Source organism: Platichthys flesus, chromosome 15, assembly GCF_949316205.1.
Source record: "Platichthys flesus chromosome 15, fPlaFle2.1, whole genome shotgun sequence".
Classification (NCBI taxonomy): domain Eukaryota; kingdom Metazoa; phylum Chordata; class Actinopteri; order Pleuronectiformes; family Pleuronectidae; genus Platichthys; species Platichthys flesus.
In genome coordinates, this window is record NC_084959.1 from 5,705,031 (window position 1) to 5,724,955 (window position 19,925).

General features: G+C 43.4%; 2 protein-coding genes across 2 annotated transcripts; one reads left to right on the forward strand and one right to left on the reverse strand.

Annotated features, from left to right (window-relative positions):
- Positions 1-328: 328 nt before the first annotated feature.
- Positions 329-4,025, reverse strand: sdf2 (stromal cell-derived factor 2). The gene is made up of 3 exons (XM_062406229.1): positions 3,779-4,025; positions 2,582-2,778; positions 329-1,880 (listed from the first exon to the last, which is right to left on the reverse strand). The coding sequence occupies exons 1-3, from the start codon at positions 3,948-3,950 to the stop codon at positions 1,581-1,583; spliced, it is 669 nt and encodes a 222-aa protein (XP_062262213.1). The 5' UTR covers positions 3,951-4,025; the 3' UTR covers positions 329-1,580.
- Positions 4,026-5,066: 1,041 nt separating this feature from the next.
- supt6h (SPT6 homolog, histone chaperone and transcription elongation factor) lies at positions 5,067-19,808 on the forward strand. The gene is made up of 37 exons (XM_062405745.1): positions 5,067-5,200; positions 6,408-6,518; positions 6,607-6,771; positions 7,840-7,913; positions 8,042-8,216; positions 8,365-8,446; positions 8,658-8,913; positions 9,042-9,143; positions 9,254-9,367; positions 9,526-9,615; positions 9,780-9,922; positions 10,050-10,195; positions 10,302-10,412; positions 10,574-10,854; positions 10,962-11,116; positions 11,552-11,747; positions 11,869-12,008; positions 12,192-12,309; positions 12,407-12,483; positions 12,597-12,732; positions 12,813-12,950; positions 13,225-13,392; positions 13,478-13,605; positions 13,734-13,941; positions 14,057-14,204; positions 14,371-14,513; positions 14,611-14,751; positions 14,940-15,135; positions 15,248-15,393; positions 15,593-15,685; positions 15,803-15,916; positions 16,043-16,167; positions 16,405-16,517; positions 16,612-16,689; positions 16,791-16,969; positions 17,223-17,515; positions 17,836-19,808. Exons 2-37 carry the CDS (start codon positions 6,419-6,421, stop codon positions 18,026-18,028), a joined length of 5,265 nt encoding a protein of 1,754 aa, XP_062261729.1. The 5' UTR covers positions 5,067-5,200; positions 6,408-6,418; the 3' UTR covers positions 18,029-19,808.
- Positions 19,809-19,925: the final 117 nt, after the last annotated feature.

The window sequence follows — 19,925 nt, forward strand, 5'->3', positions numbered from 1 at the left end:
GTGAGAATAACCTCAGAGCCGCTGCACCCCACCCCCATTAACTGTCAGATAATGAACCAAAAACACGCCGTTAGGCAGACAAACAAGGCCTTATCCAGAATGTAATGGTCCAGCAACGTGTTATGAGCTCGACTCATTTGTAAATCCATTAGGCTGCTTTAATCTTTGTCAGCTTTATGAAAGACACACAAATACCACCAGTACTGCCGTGGACTGTTTTATGTGATAATTCATTGCATTACTCGGAGAGTCACTGACGACATCAAGTAGAAAACTCCTGTGAATAAATTAAAAAAATGTGGAAAATGCCAATAACGAACAGTGATGCAACTGTGCATAAAAATCTCTTTAATATGAGGTATTCATTGCAGGCTTGTTGTTCATATGAACCTCTGAAACAAAGAGCTGATCCAACACATACGCTTGCACAGACAGCATGAACGTAAGAAAGACAGTCAACAGTCTTTCAGTGATGTATAACGCTGAAAACAAGAAATACCACCACGGACAAAACTGCTTATCCTCTCATGTCAGTTGGTGTGGGATTATGTAAATGCTTCACTGAGTTAAAGGGAAAAAAGGAATTTACCATAGTAACACTGTTTATCATCGTTTGAGTATAACATGGCTTAAAAATACCATAAAAACATTGTAGGTTTCCAAAAGTTTAAAAGGCTTCAAAATGTAAACACATACTTTTTTTTAAACAAACAAAACAAAGGCACAAGTGTAACAAATGTTGTTTATCCCGCGAAATCCAATGTACTGATTGGCCTTCTGTGTTGTAGTGTGCTTGCAGATGGAAGTTATTTAACAATAAATAACAGCTGTGAGGAATAACTCCCCTTGTGCAGTCTTCATACAGTAAAACTGCGTTTTAATACTTGTATTTCTATATGTGCCGGTTAAGGCAAATTATAGTGTTGTTCGAAAAAGCTGTCTAAACACAATACTGTTTCAAATATTCATCTCCACGTATGCATTACACGTGGACATTGATTTTAAAACACTATTGTCAGAAAGTCAGAGCGACAGAATGGATTGACAGGATGAAGTAATTGTACCCAGACCCATGACAGAGTTTTGGCACAGTCTCTTTAGAAGACGAGTCAGAGGTTAATGAGGGAGAAGAATGAGAGAGGACAGAGGTGCATTCAGAGGCTGCTGGTGCAGATGTAGTTACAGACAGAGGTCGGAATACAGAGGTAGACACTAGGGCTGAACAATTTATTGAAATGTTATCGAAATTGCAATATGGCCAAGTGTAAAATCCAAACTGTTGGAGCTGCAGTTTTTTCATTTAGATAAAAATGTCATAACATATTATTATATATAAATAGTTGTGGTGTTATAGAGATACCTCGACCTACAAGTCATATTTTCCAGATGAAAGAGAATGTGCTTGTTTGAGAGGGATCCCAGAAAAAAAATTAAATAAAAATCATCATCATTTTCACAGAGAAAATTCAATGCAGAAATCGTGACTCATATTCCCAAATCGATGGGATGTGATATGTTTTGTTCATTGTTTAGCCCTAGTAGACAGGGAGGAAGATGAAAGGAAACAGAAGAAGAGAAGATCAGAACTCTGTGTGTATGTGACTGTATTCTCGGCTGCCCGCCGAGCTCTCGCTGGGCTTCATGAAGATGCCCTCCATGGCCTTCCAGAGGCTGTGCTGGTTGGGGCCCAACATGGCATGAACTTCCCTCTGACCGTGGATTGGCCGTCCATACTGCTCCCCCGTCACGGACAGCAGTGCCTCCGTGGCCTTGTGACAGAAGCGGACGGCCTCCTCGCGTTTCCACACGGATCCCCCGCACTGAACCGTCCACTCGTCCAGGTGGTCGCCTTCCCCCTCCTCACCAAAAGCACTCACCTCCTGTGGACGATTGAGACAGAGATTAGGAGACAAGGAACAGAGGTGAAGATGAGGTACGCTGCGTTTTTGGAAGCTTTCTGTTTCCGTTTTAGGCAGAAATATATCCTTATGCTTCATCTTGCTTTGGGCCTTTACATTTTACAACTTTCACAGATCCTACATTAAATACATTTTACATTCAGACAAGTATGGTTATCCCAAACACTCTCAAACAAGGCTACTCAAGGTAAAGGTAATGAAAGAGGCCAGACAGACCACAGTGCATATTAGACTGTGCCATCTTCAATTGTGATAAAAATCTGGATTTGGTGCATGGTCTGCTGAAAAACTGCACACAGTTTAAATAACCTGGTACATCAGAGATGTTCAAAGACTTTTTTGTCAACTGTTAGACATCTGGTTTATCGTGTCACAGTCCACCTCTCCCAACCCTATCCCACTTCGGTCTGACAGTGTTGACCTGATGGCTGAACTCCCAGAAAGTTTGGTACAGATGCTGAAGTGTAAAAGCTCCTGTCAAATCCCTTCTAGCTCAACAGGTTTGTCTTTGTTTCACTTAATCGGAAAAGGAGTTTATTGGTTCATCTCTGACTAAACAATATAATTATTACTGCAATTAGAGTCATCGTGATCTCCCCAAACTTCTCATAAATCAGCTTTTTTTAAATTAGGTTGGACATGTTAAAATCCCCTCCACCCACCTGATTCGAGGACAGTGGCGAGGTGAAGTAGTGGCTGTGCAGGTTTCGGCCTGTGTTGACGTGGGTGAGGCGGACTGTCTGCCCGCACTTTACCGGGGAACCCCGATGGCAGAAGGTGTCGCCGGTTCCACGGACGCTCCAGTAGCTGTTGCTGTCTTCCACTGTAGTGACCCCAGTTACAGACTGCTGCCCGCTACCTGTCCCACACAGACAAACACATAGGGTGAGCAGAGGGAATCATAGAAAATAAGGAAATGGTTGAGGAACTACAGTGGCCAGACGTCAGGACACTATGTGATTTGGGAATGCATCGTCCAGGTTTAACTATCCAATAAGATGCAAACATCTCCATGTACCATGTGACAGCAATTCTAGCCATTCATGGAAGTGCTGTTGGAATGGGTGATGCAAGTAGAGGGAAAAATTACTGGAAGGCTGTGGGAGACATCTTCAGACTTGCGGTGACAATTGCTCATGTTACTCTGTTAGCGGTTGGATAATGTTTCACCTTCTTGGCTCATTGATGCATTAAATCTACATTTAATTATTCTGCATAAGACATCACCTGCTGCCCGAGTTTTGATTTTCACCAGCTTCCAGAAAACCTCCTTAACAGAAATAAGTCTTGATTGTAATCGAGCCATCCTCCTTGACCTTCTGCAGTTGTGTGTGGTTTAAAGACCTGTTTGTTTACAACATTAAATAAGCTAAACAAGGCATCACCTGCTGCCCGAGTTTTGATTTTCACCAGCTTCCAGAAAACCTCCTTAACAGAAATAAGTCTTGATTGTAATCGAGCCATCCTCCTTGACCTTCTGCAGTTGTGTGTGGTTTAAAGACCTGTTTGTTTACAACATTAAATAAGCTAAACAAGGGAGGATGGTGTGAAAAAAGACCACGTCCTGCTGTGCATCTCATATGTATAACAAATTGTATATTAATGTTTTCACCTTAAATGCTCGTTTTCCCCCAATGATTTGTGTTAAAGTAGATTCACCACAGAACCATAATGATTAACCATATGTCAGAGTGACACAGTGAACCTCTGCTCATTCCCCATGTTCATTCAGCGACAACATCTGGATTCCAGGTGTTTGTTTTTACAGTCACATGAAGCCGCTCAAGGTGGAAAACAGTCGATATAAACGTGAAGATAGCGTTTTACAGCTGTTGAGTGAATGAGGGGATCGAACTCACCGGAGCCGTAGCGCACGTCGTGTGAGTGAAGTCTCACATTGTGCTTCAGGTTCAACAGTTTGATGACGGAGCCGCACGTCACGAAGCTCAGCTCGGTGCCGACACAGACTCCACACACAGCGGACAGGGCCAAGAGCAGCGCGGGGAGAGAACCGGAGAGTAGACAGGCCATTCCTCCTGGAGAGTCGAGCCGCCGACACCTCAGCTCGGTGGCGTCTTGTCGCTACGTCACTAAAGTGGCACGGGCTGCCGGTGTCGAGCTAAGGAGGGACACAGCGCCCTCCGGCGACTCGGAGGGACGGTGGCCGAGAGAGCTCCATGAATTGATTGAACACATGCAATTTTTTTTTAAACACACGTGCATAGAAAAAAAGTGTGCAAATAAAGAACACACATGCATTACATAATTTTACATTATATTTAGCTGAAGCTTTTATTCAAAGCAACTCACAATAGGTGCATTCAACCATGACGGTATAAACCAAGAACAACAAGAATCAAGTTAGTACAGTTTTCTTCAAGAAAGTCCAACTACAAGGAATGTACTCGCTCAGAGACATGGGCAGTGACTGAGACTTGATCTCTTCACCGTGAAACAGCCAGTTAGTGACTCTGTGGAACAGTGGAAACACAGAGTTTCTCTGGTCACATCTGCTCAGAGATCAGCGGCTTCATGATCAGAGCAGAGGCTGCAGGTGGTTTGTACCGGGCTGGAGTTTATGTTTCCTCCTCCTCCTCTCGGCTCGCTCATTGTGCTCAGTACAACACGAGACGTGACGCTCACAGTCAGGACTACTGACAGCTAAATCATCCCAATAAAAAATAACCTTAACTAACCCTCTGAACTTGAACTAGTTCATTTTAAGTGTGAACTGGCTCAACGCTGCAAACAGCTACTGGACACCAGCATTGAAAGGCAGAAGTAGTAGGGCTGGATCATTACACTCCTGTGACCAATCCTGCATGAGACTGCGGTTAGGCCCGCCTTTCTCATTAGCATAAGGACACTGCAAATGCAAAGGAAATGTATCAGGGAAAAAATAAATGTTAAAATATATTTAAGACATTTCTTTTGACATTTCTTTTGGTATTAACATATGTATTTATTTATTTCTGTATTTATTTATTTATTTCCATTTTTATTGATTCATTTATTTATTTATTTCTGTATTTATTTATACATTTATTTATTTATTTATTTTTACTTATGTCATGTATGGTCCTCCATACAGCAGGGTGCGCCACCTCGCTTGGCTGTGGGTAACTTCACTCCAATTCCGGAATTGTCTTCACGCCGCTCGCTGTCGGCCATTTTTCGTTTTTTAACAAGCACAAGCTCCCACAAACACCAAACACAACACAACACAGCCCCGCCACCACTGTACACACTGACGGAATAACCCGCCACTGTGAGGCAGACGTGTAAGTTCCAACCCGCCCGGGGTCGCTTGCGGAGTTTTTTAACGGTTGTGCTCGGCCAGCAGCGATTAACAAGCTCGCGCTAACGTGGCTAGCTGTTGTTGTCTTGACTGCTAATGCTAGGCTAACGCAGGGATGTGCTAAAGCTTCGACTAACGCCAAGAGGCCTCGTTGTGTTTCCCGTCACGGTGCGTGTCGTGTGGTCCGGTTCTTCCTGTTCTGGTATTGTGGTTACTGTGTTCAGCTCCAAAATAACAGCGGGACAAAGAAGCAGCGTCCCGGCGAGAGGCTGTTCGCTAGCTAGCTAACTAGCATCGAAACCGTTAGCCCAGTCGGTGCTGATAGCTCGCAGTTAAAGACATCGTGCTGGATTATAAATATAACTCACATGATTGGGGGGCAGAAGCTTTGCTGCTAACTTCACCTGTGTGTTTACAGCTGAGTTGCGCCTAAAACGATGCGTTAGCTGTGTTAGCATCGACGGGGTCGTGTGTGCGCAATGCGACATCTCTAGGCGTAGGTTTTTTCTTTCTTGAATCTTGTCATATAAATCCAGCTCAATGTGATTGTGCTGACAATAAAACAGCCTTGAGGTGAAAGCACTCGTCGGTTCAAAAATGGCTACATACCTAGTTATTGTATTTATTAAGTGTATGGTGTGCGTATTGTCAATGATCGTATATATAGAAATGTGTGTGTGTTCGACGAACGTTGCTTTAATTTGTCCTTCGTGCACGTGTTTAGCTTAAGAATACAAATAAACCATTTGATCACAAAGGTGGTTAATATTGTAAAGTATATGTGTGTTAGGGTCACACACAGGCACAGTTGACCTCGTCAAAACTCATGCTTTGCAGTCAGAGATAAGTCAATCTCATGTCAATTTGGTTTAAATACTCCAGGAGAACTTGAATTTATAGGAGCGACACTAAATTTGTGAGATCGCACATGAAGAAATATAATCGCACATAAAGAAATATATAAGTAGCATTTCTTCCTTTCGGTTGAATGGTGCAGCCTCGGTCTTGTAAAGTTCAGGAAAACTACTGTTACTTAAATCGGAATTTAAAACAAACGGGGTGATAAGGACGGGAAAGGAAGTACTGCACAATGCGAGATAGCATATTGCATGTGTTTGGTTTAGTAGAACAAAGCAATGCCAGGATTCTGTTGAGAGAGTTTGACATCAGTAGTTTGAATTTCTTCTCAGGAGCAGCAGTCATGTCCGACTTCATAGAGAGCGAGGCCGAGGAGTCGGAGGAGGAGTTCGCCGAGAAAGACCTAAAGCCCAAAAAAACCCAGAGGTTTCTGGAGGAAGATGGTAAGATTTGAAGCTTTTAACTTGGGGTTTGTGTTTTGGAGATGGGGTTGTATGATAGTTGGATGACTTGTCTGTCATCTCTCAACAGATGAAGAGGAAGAAGAAAACACAGAGGACCAAGATGAGCGAGGAAATTTGCGTGGTCTCATTGATGATGGAGATGAGGAGGTGGAGGGGGAAGAAGCTGCAAAAAGTGGGAGTGGAGTGGGGAGTGACTCGGAGGAGGAAGTCAGACATCGACGTAAAAAGCGAAGTAAGTTCATCAGGTGTTTCTAAAGGGACAGTGTATGATTTAGTGGTATCGAGCAGTGAGGTTACAGATTGCAATCAACTGAAAACATTTTCCTTCATCCCTCACATTTCCAATGCTTGAAAAGAGGGGCTTCTTGTGACTGCACTCAAAACAATCTCTTGCACAACCAAGCCCATGGGACAGTGTTAACTTGAAGTCGGTCTGCATGCTGAGAACTGCACACACAAGAGAAACTAACAGTTTCAAGTTCCCTCAGACAGCTGATAGTGTTTTTTCTGATATTTTTGATGGCCCTTTAATGTGCTGAACATTCTCCTGGTGTTGCTTATGGCCAGTATGACTGACAGACAGATACATTTGTGTGTTAGAGAGAGGGTGAGAGCGAAAGTGGGACAAACATGCTGCACACAAGTCTACAATGAAGCAGCAGTGCAAAACACTCCATTAGAGATCTTGAATGTCATGAGAAGTGTAAAAACTGTATTCATAATGAATATGTAGCATTTTTGTTGGAAGCCACTGTCTAGATAATTAATAGGGAATACTGAAGCTGGTGACAGACAAACCTCATTCTGAGCTGCTTTTGGATCAGGTCCTCATTCTGAACCTTGGTCTGGAAAAATTAATAAACGTACCTTTGTTCAAGGTATCTGAGTCAACTGATTATTAAGCTGCCAGGTCATGACTTATTGCTATTCTTTAATACTGCAATTACATATCTTTCTACGTTTTGTTCCGTCTCTCCTGAACGGTTGTTAAAACAAATGTCTTGCATCTGTTGAGCAGATAAAACAATAGCTGCTGCCTGTAGTGTTCTGTTCCCCTTCCTTAAGCTCCATATGTTGTGGAGTCAGATGCACTTATGTGTATCTTGCATTAACTCAGGCTGGTGGCCCTTGATATTATAGTTGAAAGTTTTGGAAATAACAACATGATTTATTTCTAATTATTGTCCATCCCCATGCTTAAGTAATCTTGTGTCAAGATCAGAAGCACTGTTTTTATAGTGGTAATAACAAAACATGACTTGAAGTTGTTTCCTCTGACTAAGTCTTTTCCTCCTTGCAGATTATGATGACTACCTGGATGATGATGATCTTGACCTAATTGAGGAAAACCTGGGTGTTAAAGTGAAAAGAAGGGTGAGCATCCTTTGTCATTGCTATTTTATGTGTAATTACAATTTCAACTGTGTAGCTAAATTTTCTACCTTACATTCTCATGTCATACTTGTACAAGTAATAAATGCTGTTCTTGTTTTGTGTTACAGAAGAAGAAATACGACCGTGTAAAAACACTGGAAGATGATGATGATGATGAGAAAGACCAAATTGCAGATGAGATATTTCATGGGGATGCAGATGGTGACCTGGAGGAAGGAGAAGCTGTGGACGAGCCTCTCCAACATCAAGATGAAGAAGAAGAAGGAGAGGACGAGGAGTCAGGTAGGCCAGAAGGATTTTTTAGATCTGTGTTTTATCATCTACAAAGGTTTGAAATAAAAGAAGTAATTTCAACTCACAATTGATCTCGAAATGATGTGGTGTAAAATGGATTTTCATTTAAAAAAAAAAAAATACTTTTCTTTCACAGATATAGACGATTTCATCGTAGATGATGATGGACAGCCCATCACTAAAAAGAGGGGGAAGAAGTTCTCAGGATACACAGATGCGTGAGTTTTGTAGTTTTAAGTAATTCTACTGGTGCATGTATCATTGTTTTGTTATACAATAACTTGCGTAGTATGACCTGAGTGTCACCTCAATATTTAAATTCAAAATATTGATATACATCAGTAAACAATGAGATAATAAACATTAAATGATAATTGTTTTATGATACAAATAAAGAAAATTACTTAATCGCTATTAATCCTCCAACAGAGCCCTCCAGGAGGCCCAGGAGATTTTCGGTGGCGACTTTGACTTTGCCGACTTTGATGCCGACGCCTATGACCAGGGTGAGGAGGAGGAAGAGGACCAGGATGAGGAGGGCTGGGACCGGCCTAAGAAACAGATTAAGAGGAGGCATGGGAGGAAGAGTATCTTTGAGATCTATGAGCCCAGTGAGCTAGAAAGTAGTCACATGACCGACCAGGATAATGAGATCCGCACAACAGACATGCCCGAGAGGTTCCAGGTGTGTGTGTTTGTTATCTATACACTATTGTTAGGGGTGGGGTACTAAATTCATTGTTATTTAATCCTTGAAATGTTGTGCTGCTGTTTTTCTTGTCTGTTTTGTTGACTCTGTCGTTTACTTTGTAGTTACGCTCCATCCCTGTGAAACCTGCTGAGGATGATGAGCTGGAGGAGGAAGCCGAGTGGATCTTCAGACATGGCTTCTCCACTCTTACAATATCCATGCAGGTATGACGCACACTCGCGTATAAACACAAAGAACCCCAAAACGTAGTAGATGTTATGCAGATTCATCTCATTCATCTCCTCAAAATTTTGTTTTGTGTGATCCTAAACAGGAGAGCACAGATTACCTAGACAGGGGAACAACAACAAACTTCAGCAGGAAAGGTCCCAGCACTATTGCCAAGATAAAAGAGGCCCTCAACTTTATGAGGAATCAACAATTTGAGGTACAGTGAGCTCAACCTACTCATACAATGAACTTCTTGCATATGTTTCCTTTGTTTGATGACAATTTTCATTATATTATCAACTACTCACCATGTCTTAAAGAAGGTATCCAAAATGTGTTGCTCTTGTAAAGACTCCATATTTGTATTGTGCTTAGGTTCCCTTCATAGCCTTTTACAGGAAAGAATATGTGGAACCAGAGTTGAACATCAATGACCTGTGGAAGGTGTGGCAGTGGGATGAAAAGGTGAAGTTCATCGTTGTTTTCACAAGGAAATCAATTACAGACTAATCAATGCAATCGTTAGGAGTCAATGTGAAATAATGAGTCTTCCTAGTGCTTCATCTTAGTGGAGTATGCCACCTCTGGTTTCCCGACTTAAATGTTTTCATCCTCCACCTCCTCATCAGTGGACTCAGCTGAAGACCCGGAAGCAGAACCTGACCCGTCTGTTTCGGAAGATGCAGTCCTACCAGTTTGAGCAGATCTCTGCTGATCCGGACAAACCTTTGGCCGACGGCATCCGTCCTCTGGACACGCCTGACCTGGAGAGGTATGTCTTGATAAAACTGGAGGTTTTATTTGTACGGTAATAAGATGTGAATTGATGCAAGAATTTCACCAAGTGGTTGATTATTAACAATGAAGCTCACCCATTCAAAACATTTAATTCTCCATAGGCTGAAAGATGTGCAGACTCTTGAAGAGCTGGGTGATGTGTACAACCACTTTCTGCTTTATTATGGCCGAGACATCCCCAAGATGCAGAACTCTGTCAAAACCACCAAGAAGAGGCTCAGGAAGATCAAGGAAGTGACAGAGGATGGTAAGATGATGATCGATGGATAATTCAGACGTTTTCAAATCTTATATATAGCTTTTTTTGTTTGCGGTTTTTGCACTTAATTAAATAAGTACTGCTTCCTTCATAGGTGAAGAAGAAGAAGTGGAGGTAGAAGAAGAGGAAGAAGAACAGAAAGGACCTGACCTTAAGCTGGCATCTCGACGAGATATGTACAGTATCTGTCAGAGTGTAGGACTTGGTGAGTCTTTTCTTTACTTCCTACCCATTCTCTAAGGTTTAGTATCACAATCACATCTCAGTCTCTATAGTTTCATCTGTTGCACAGTCAATATTTTGGTAGAACCAATCCTGCCCAATGCCTGCACTTCAACCTCTTCTTCTTTTTCTTCCTTACTGTAGATGGTTTGGCTAAGAAGTTTGGTTTAACTCCAGAGCAGTTCGGAGAAAATCTGAGAGACAGTTACCAGCGTCACGAGACAGAACAATTCCCTGCTGAGCCTGTAGAACTAGCCAAAGATTATGTGTGCAGTCAGTTCAGCACTCCTGAGGCAGTGCTGGAAGGAACAAGGTACATGGTGGCCATGCAGATTGCTCGGGAACCTCTCGTCAGACATGTTCTCCGACAGACCTTCCAGGAGAGGGCCAAGATCAACATCAAACCTACAAAGAAGGGCAAAAAGGTAGAGATGCATTTAATCACATTGACATTTTGAAAATAAAATCACATTTAACAAATCTAAGGAAGTATTAATCTAACCCGTCATTGCCATTTGTTTACTCTGTGTAGGAGGTAGATGAGGCACATTTTGCCTTCTCCTTCAAGTATCTTAAGAACAAGGCCGTAAAGGAGCTGAATGGAGATCAGTTCTTGAAGATGTGCCTGGCAGAGGAAGAGGGGCTACTTTCCATTGACATCTGTATCGACCTTATAGGGGTCAAAGGGTAAAGACAGTCTCAATACTATCAACAAAAATTGGGAATGAACAGTTTGATGGTGTAGGTGAGCCTGGATGAGCCTCCTCAATTAAGTAAATTCATGATTATAGGCAGACAACTGATCGAGGATCATGGCAAATTACACCATGTCAGGTTTTCTGGCAAATTACACCATGTCAAGTTTTCTGGCATTCCTTTACCTAGCACAGAATCTGATGTGATAAACTGTTGTACCATTTTCATCATCTGTACAAACCTAACTTTGATGTTGGCAGAAAGTGAGGTTTCATAAGTAGGTTATGTCCCCGGAGTTTAATTTCATGACATTTTAATTTGTAGCTTAGGTTTTTATCCACATCCTTGTCAGTAGAGCATGAGACTGTTTGAGTTTTTAATGTGATAGTATTAAGTCTCTGCTTCTCTCTGTGTCTTTCTCCTCAGATTTACTGGGGACCAGACATACTTTGATGAGATCAAACAGTTCTACTACAGGGATGAGTTCAGTCACCAAGTGCAGGAGTGGAACAGGCAGCGAACTCTAGCCATAGAGAGAGCTCTCAATCAGTTCCTCTATCCTCAAATGGCCAAGGAGCTCAAGAGCAAACTGATCTCTGAGGCCAAAGAGAGCATCGTCAGGGTAATTTGGGATATGTGTCCAGACCGTATAATATCATGTTTCAGAAATCATGGAACAAACATTTATTTTTGTTTTGCCTTAAAATTCACCCTGAACTTTCTGTGTCCTTCTCTTCTTGTAGTCCTGCTGTCGCCGACTGTATAACTGGCTTAAGGTGGCTTCTTACAGACCAGATCAGCAAGTTGAGGAAGACGACGATCTGATGGATGAGAGTCAGGGCAAAGGAATTCGGGTACTGGGTGTAGCGTACGCACCAAGCAGGTATGGGCCCTACATTTCCCCCCCAGATATATTAGTAGCCTGAATTGTTGGTATCAATGTCACAATAATCACTTTAAATCTGCATGAGCTAATTTTAACTGTTAAGATCAGGGAATGTTTGCCCCATAAATGGCAGGATTATGTAACAGTATAGTTTCTTACACACACACTTTGCACTGACAGAGATACACCAGTTTTCTGTGCTCTGATCAACGGGGAAGGAGAGGTGGTGGACTTCCTGCGTCTGCCCTACTTCATGAAGAGGAGGAATGCTTTCAAGGAGGATGAGAGAGAGAAGAAGGTACAAGAAGAAAATCCAACTGTACATTATTGCAGTCAACAGATGTTTTTCTTGTCATTGAGATGATCACCCTTTTGTGTGTGTCCATCATCTTCAGGCCCACGACATTGAGACTTTCAAGAAGTTTCTGGCCAGCAAGAAGCCTCATGTTGTAGCTGTTGCTGGAGAAAGCCGGTAAGTTTACTTAAGTATGTGCTAGAAAACTACATGTATCGATTTGGAACAACATTAATGAGTATAGAGGAGTCACAGTGTTTAGTTTACAAATATTTTCTATTTGAATGCAGAGACGCCCAAATGATCATGGAGGACATGAAGCGGGCCATCAGCGAGCTCGAACAAGAGTCCTCTGTGCCTGCTGTGGGAGTGGAGCTGATAGACAATGAACTGGCCACGCTGTACATGAACAGCAAGAAGTCTGAGGTGAACTCTTGATCCAAGTGCGACACAATGTTCTCGTTACCCTTGGTCATCTCCTGACACTCTGCTTTCTGTCTGTGCAGGTCGATTTTAGGGATTACCCTCCCTTGCTGCGACAGGCTGTGTCGATAGCCAGGAAGATTCAGGATCCCCTGGTGGAGTACGCTCAGGTCTGCAGCTCGGACGAAGATATCCTCTGCCTCAAACTTCACCCGTTACAGGTGAGAGATAGAAGAGAAGACAAAGTGTAGTATATGCATTTATTTCTGTATGTTCTTCACAGATTTCTCCTGAAGACTGATTTGATATCACTAATTGTATAATAAAACACATTTCTGGGATGTTTATTGTTGAGGTTTTTTTATCCACTCCTCAATAATCATTCAACCAATTAAATAATCAATAACTACTGTTAACGAAAATTGATGAACTGAAACAGTATTCTGCACCTGCATTCTGCACATATTTGTGAAACGAAATACATTTTTTCCTCAGGAACAAGTGGTGAAGGAGGATTTGCTTTCTGCTCTTCACTGTGAATTCATCAACCGTGTCAATGAAGTTGGGGTGGACGTGAATAAAGCGATCGCTCATCCTCACACTCAGAGCCTGGTCCAGTTTGTCTGTGGTCTGGGACCAAGGAAGGGCTCCCACCTCCTTAAGGTCAGCATATATTCTGCTAATATTAAGTTTCTTTGTCGTATTTGAGTATAGTGTTTTTCATCAGCTTGACCTTGTCTTTGTGCAGATTCTGAAGCAGAACAACACTCGTCTGGAAAACAGAACCCAGCTGGTCACCATGTGTCACATGGGACCAAAGGTTTTTATCAATTGTGCTGGTTTCATCAAGATCGACACTGCGTCCCTTGGAGACAGGTTGGTACCTAGTAGGGCTCTGGTACATGCTCAGGCCACCTAGATATTTCTCATAGTGCTAATGCAATTTTCAGACAACGGTGTGATCAGTCATTCGTTTTTTTTCTTATCTCAACCTCTCCTCATAGTACGGACTCCTACATCGAGGTTCTGGATGGGTCTCGTGTCCACCCTGAGACGTACGAGTGGGCTCGTAAGATGGCTGTAGATGCCCTCGAGTATGATGAGTCAGCAGAGGACGCTAACCCAGCTGGAGCCCTGGAGGAAATCTTAGAAAATCCAGAACGTCTCAAAGATCTTGATTTGGATGCCTTCGCTGAAGAGCTGGAGAGACAGGTCTGTGTGTATGATGTGAATTTGACTGTGATTATTAAGTCCAGACACAACTATATGTGTCGGGAACTCGTGAAGCCCAAAAAAAAACATTTTCTTGTGTGCTTTGTCCCTTTAGGGTTACGGCAACAAGGGAATCACTCTGTATGATATCCGAGCAGAGCTAAGCTGCAGATACAAAGACCTGAGAGTTCCCTACAGGATACCCAACACTGAGGAGGTCTTCAACCTGCTCACCAAGGAGACGCCAGAGACCTTTTATATCGGTGAGCCCCTTTTAAATCGGTAAACATTTTAGCCATCAGCGCTGTCCTAGAAGTTTGTGCAGTAATTGCTGGTAAAGTACTAATCAAAGTAGAATGTAACGCTGCAGGCTGGTGTGGTTAATGTATTTTTTGCCTGTGGTTGATGTTTTTCCTCCTTTTTTTCCAGGTAAGCTGATCACCAGTATAGTGACTGGGATAGCTCACCGGCGGCCGCAGGGTGAAAGCTATGACCAGGCCATACGTAACGATTCTACGGGTCTGTGGCAGTGTCCCTTCTGCCAGCAGGACAACTTCCCTGAGCTCAGCGAGGTACCAGACTCTAACTCTTTTGACAACTTGATATTAGAAAACAGCTGAGAGTTTCTGACATCTAAACATCACTCTTTCTATTTTGTCTCTGCTTTAGGTGTGGAATCACTTTGACAGTGGTTCTTGTCCGGGTCAGGCCATTGGGGTGCGGTCCAGATTAGATAACGGCGTCCAGGGATTCATACCAACCAAGTTTTTGAGTGACAAAGTTGTGAAACACCCAGAGGAGAGAGTCAAGGTGAGGGTCGTGATTGGTTGTGCTTTGCAGATGTTTTTCAATTAGATTTTTAAATAAATTCTGTATTTAATCTCAACTGATAGATATTTGATCAAATGTTTCTCTTTTCTCTCCTTTCTGTCCTTTTTTCTTCTATTGTAAAACAACTGTTTAATACTTGGTTCTTCCTCCTCCCTCTTCCCCTTCAGGTGGGCATGACGGTCCACTGCCGCATCATGAAAATCGATATTGAAAAATTCAGCGTTGACCTCACATGCCGCACGTCCGATTTGATGGACAAGGCCAATGAGTGGAAGCTCCCCAAGGACAGCTACTATGACTTTGACCACGAGACTGAGGACCAAAAACAGGAGGAGGAGTTAAAAAAGAAACAACAACGAACACGTGAGTTAGAATAACAGAGTCAATAAATGTTGTACACTTTGTCCATCCAATTATACTGACGTCCACATCATTGCCCTTAATGGCTATTTGTTTACATTCTTTGTCTCTCCAGCATATATAAAGCGTGTGATTGCCCACCCCAACTTCCACAATATTAGTTTCAACCAGGCGGAGAAGATGATGGAGACCCTGGACCAGGGAGACTTGATCATCAGACCGAGCAGCAAGGGAGAGAACCACCTCACCGTCACCTGGAAAGTAAGAAACAGATGGAGTGTCACGGTTGAGTAGAATAGATGGAAAGATACAGGGATGCAGGTTAACAAATGACTTCAGAGTGTTGTGGAGGTGGATCCAAATGACAGGAGGTCAAATTTACACAGTACCATGCAACACATTGCAGTCGTTTGGATGTTGGAGTTTGTTGGACACAGCGTCTGATTCTGATGATTCGTAGGTGGCTGACGGTATCTACCAGCACGTGGACGTGAGAGAAGAAGGCAAAGAGAACGCGTTCAGCTTGGGACACACTCTCTGGATCAACAGTGAAGTAAACAGTTCTCTACTCTTTTCACGCTTGCTTTCTGCTCTAGAATCCTTCATAGTGATACGTCAGCACTGTGGTTGCTGCAGCTCGGTCTTACATAGTCTCTTGTGATCTCAACAGGAATTTGAAGATCTGGATGAAATCACTGCTCGGTACATTCAGCCAATGGCGTCATTTGCCCGCGATCTGCTTGGGCATAAGTACTTCCATGAGTGCAGCGGGGGAAGCAAGGAGGTTGGTACTGATTTTCTGTGCTGAGTATTATCTAGTTTTATGAAGCATAACTCATTAACTCAAGTTCATCTACAATCCGCCTGCACCTATTACTCATCATATCTCCCTTTGTTCTCTCTCTTTAAGAAAATGGAGGAGTTGCTTGTCAAGACAAAGCGGGAGAAGCCAACTTTTATTCCTTACTTTGTTTCGGCTTGCAAAGCATTGCCTGGAAAGTTCGTCCTGGGCTATCAGCCTCGTGGAAAACCACGGTGAGCAGCAAGTGTTTCCTGTTTCCTGTATTGTTCCAATTCGTCGATAATAGTGAACAAACAGATTCAAATTTACCATTGTTAATCTTTCAGATTCAAGTCGTACATGATATGAAATGCTACACAATTCATATCCACTCTCCCACAAAGCTGCTCCTCTGCTATGCCTTTTATTAGAAATTTTTCATGTGTTTTCATACCTGTAGAGCTAAATGTTAGCGTGCCATTTTTCTCTAGGGTTGAGTATGTGACCATCACCCCAGATGGCTTCCGCTACCGCTCACAGGTATTTGCCACAGTAAACGGACTATTCCGTTGGTTTAAGGACCATTACCAGGAGCCTGTACCAGGTATGACATCACTTTACCTATGTTCCATCATGTGTATGACAGCACTTTAATGTATTGTATTTTATTCTCAAACATTTTCTCCCCTTTTTAAAAGGCATCACCCCCAGCAACAGCAGCCGAACGAGGACACCTGCGTCCCTCAACGCCACCCCGGCCAACATCAACATTGCAGGTGCGTCTCTCTCCCTCTCACTTGCACACTTGCACACACACACACACCTTTAATATTCAGCATCCGCATTATTAATTCCTAATGTGTTCTTCCCTCCCTAGACTTGACACGAGCTGTCAACGCCCTCCCACGCAACATGACCTCTCAGATGTTCAGTGCCATCGCTGCAGTCACAGGCCAGAGCCAGAACCCCAACACCACCCCCGCACAGTGGGGCTCCAGCCAGTACGGTTACGGTGGCAGCACAGGAGGAGGAGGAGGGAGCTCCTCTGCTTATCATGTGAGTGCAGCTTTTATGGCGACATCTGCTGCTGGAGGAAATGGTTGTTTTTGAGATGTTGGTGGCTCCCAGCAGGACTTGATTATCATTCACTTCAGCTGGCAATAAATCATAGGTTCCTACTTCAGAGGATACAGATGCTTTAGATCTTGTGATTATAATAAATAAGACTCTTTGTGAAGATGAAGTTCATATCCTACATAAAGTCTTGAGTATTCACTCATTCCAAATACTTCCTCCACCTCTGCTCCAGGTATTTGCCACACCTCAACAGCCCATCGCGACGCCCTTAATGACACCCAGCTACTCGTACACCACACCGAGCCAGCAAGCACTGGGCACTCCCCAGTACCCCAGCTCCACCCCGCAGTCCTCCCACTCTCACACACACGGCCCCCCACAACTGCCACAGCAAAGCCACCACGCCCACCATAGCAGTCACCACGGCCACTCGTCCGGCACGCCGTCATCCTCCACCTCATCCAGAGGACGGACGCCGCAGCAGCAACAAGCGCCGACACAGCAGCCGCTGCCGCCGCAGCCAAAGTACGTACAGGAGAAATATCTGATGTTGTCTCATGATGTGTTTCCTTTTAATCATGTTTGTGTGGTTTAAGTTTTCTTATTATTCCTCTTTAGTCCCAGATATTTTTCATTTATAGACATATGGATACAAATTGTAACACATGTAATGTCATCCTGGTCTGCATTTTCAGTTTTGTTGAATGACAGTCTTCCTGCCTATAGATGGCGCTACACCCGCTTTCTGGGTCTTTTTTAAAGCAGCCTGCCATTCAATCTGTGTCACTTTCATCCACTTTTTTTTTAACTGAAACACCTCCCACTCTCTCCTCCTTCCCCCGCAGGCCAAGCGGAAGCAACGCCTCCGCCGTGGACTGGGGCAAGATGGCGGAGCAGTGGCTGAAGGAGAAAGAGGCCGAGGGGCAGAAGAAAACCCCGAGGATGACGCCGCGGCCGTCACCCAGCCCCATGATCGAGAGCACGCCCATGTCCATCGCCGGAGACGCCACACCTCTGCTTGATGAAATGGACCGATAGGACACGGAGGGGGGTGTCGCTACAACCCCCCTCACCTAAGTCCATCCTCTGTACTGCGGCTTGTTTTGGATTATCTGCCTCCTTTGGTCTCTCGCACGACCCATCAGCCCTTTCGTCAGGCTGACCACTAGTTGGAGCCCTCGCCCTCCAGCTGACTCGTGTCCTCTTCATGTCCTCATGATCTTGTAGATGCAGTTGATCAGTCTATCATTCATCATCTCTTCCGTCTGTCTGCCCATCTTATCCCAAACGTTTCACCTCCTCACCTCCGTCAGCTGCTCTGGCTGTATAGTATTTTGTATAGTCAGAATAACACTGTATATGTCGTGCAGAAAGTCAGTACAATGACATTCAAACACACTTGAAACATCGGACAGCGTTTGCATATAGGATATGGACCTAACAGACTTTGTCACACAAGCTGTCCTGCTGTCTTTATTTTTTGCAACTGGTTTTAGTTTGATCCATGAATGCTTTCGAACAGAGGGGCACAGTTAGTTTCCAGAGTCCCCCTTTCCTCTGGTGGATTCTGAAAAACAGCTCCTAAAAAGAGCTCTGCCAAGCTACTTAGGGAAATTGAATTTGTCTGGAATGCGTCAGATCACAGAATGAATAAAGACTGTTTTTTCTTTTTCTGTTTGAACCTCAATGCCCCATCACATCTGTTAAAACAACACACATCCGTGACTGTACAGACACGCACACATGCCGAGGCCGACTTTCAAAAAGCAAAATGCATTCAAGGGGAACGTTCATTTCTGCTGTTTGTTTCCACCACACGCTGTATTATGATCAGCTAATGTATTCTGTAGATAGTCTTTACTGTATTGACTCATTGACCTAAGACAAGTTGGTGGAGACTTCTTCGTGTGCCACACTCGAGCTAACGCTGGTTGTTTTTTGATGACTTCATGTGAGAGGCGGTGCGGAGGAATTAAGCAGCATAACATTATCTTAAGTAACAATATTATGGCTAATTTTACAAGTGGAAGAGCCTTGCCATGTCAAGCAAGCGTCTTTGGCAGTTTGTCAGACAAGGATTTTATAAGTTTACTTAGATTACAATCTTTTATCTTTCTTATGTTTGCAGTCGGGCGACTTTTTCATCTTTTGACATTTGGGTTTACGATGTCTGGCACCGTGAAGGACTTGGTCTCTTCACACATCGCTGCTGCAGCTGAGCACGGGACAGTATCTGTTTTTTCTGCCGACCGTCGACAAACAAGAACAAGTGTTTCCACAGCTGCAACATTAAAAAATATAACAAGAGTGGATGATTTCTCTCACTTTCTCCGACTGTAGCACTGTCAGCAGAAGATATCAAACTGACTTCCCTGTGTTTATATTCTTTCTGTATAATAGTCGAAGATGCACGCAACAATTTCAGAATGAATTTACTGTTGTTAAAAAAGCATTTCATCTTTTTTGTGATTGTCACGTGCCGTTCTAGGCCACTGCATCTTTTGATTTTCGCTGTGCCCCAGTACAAACGAGCAGCGGCACTGGTATTGAATGCTGAGCTTCATTCTGCGGTGTGCACAAAACGAACCTGGTCCCACGAAATGCAGGATGTTTTCAAATATCTGTTCTTTTTTCTTTGGAGTAAAAAACGTACTTGGTTTTACGTCTCTTGCCAGATTAAGATGTTGCATCTTTGATATCGAGGCTGTGATCGGCCATCGGCAGTGTCTTGGTGAGGGAGGAGTGATGATGTCACCGGCACTGCTGATGACCGCTTCTACCTGTGATCCCTTTAATAAAAGTGTTCATATTAAACCCAGAGACTTGTCGGTGCTGTGTGGGGGAACATGCTGCGAACATGCGTCTGGTCATGTGCTGTACAGGACATACTTGTGTGTTTGCATTCTTCACTTTCTTCATGGTAGAAATATGATTA

What these genes read in the sequence shown, in the direction of transcription:
- sdf2 (XM_062406229.1), bottom strand. Translation starts at nt 3,950, where the DNA reads ATGGCCTGTCTACTCTCCGGTTCTCTCCCCGCGCTGCTCTTGGCCCTG. An exon ending in CGACGTGCGCTACGGCTCCG is followed by an intron (nt 2,779 to 3,778) that starts GTGAGTTCGATC and finishes TGTGTGGGACAG; the next exon opens with GTAGCGGGCAGCAGTCTGTA. An exon ending in CGCCACTGTCCTCGAATCAG is followed by an intron (nt 1,881 to 2,581) that starts GTGGGTGGAGGG and finishes AATCGTCCACAG; the next exon opens with GAGGTGAGTGCTTTTGGTGA.
- supt6h (XM_062405745.1), top strand. Translation starts at nt 6,419, where the DNA reads ATGTCCGACTTCATAGAGAGCGAGGCCGAGGAGTCGGAGGAGGAGTTC. An exon ending in TTCTCAGGATACACAGATGC is followed by an intron (nt 8,447 to 8,657) that starts GTGAGTTTTGTA and finishes ATCCTCCAACAG; the next exon opens with AGCCCTCCAGGAGGCCCAGG. An exon ending in GCAGCGGGGGAAGCAAGGAG is followed by an intron (nt 15,917 to 16,042) that starts GTTGGTACTGAT and finishes TCTCTCTTTAAG; the next exon opens with AAAATGGAGGAGTTGCTTGT.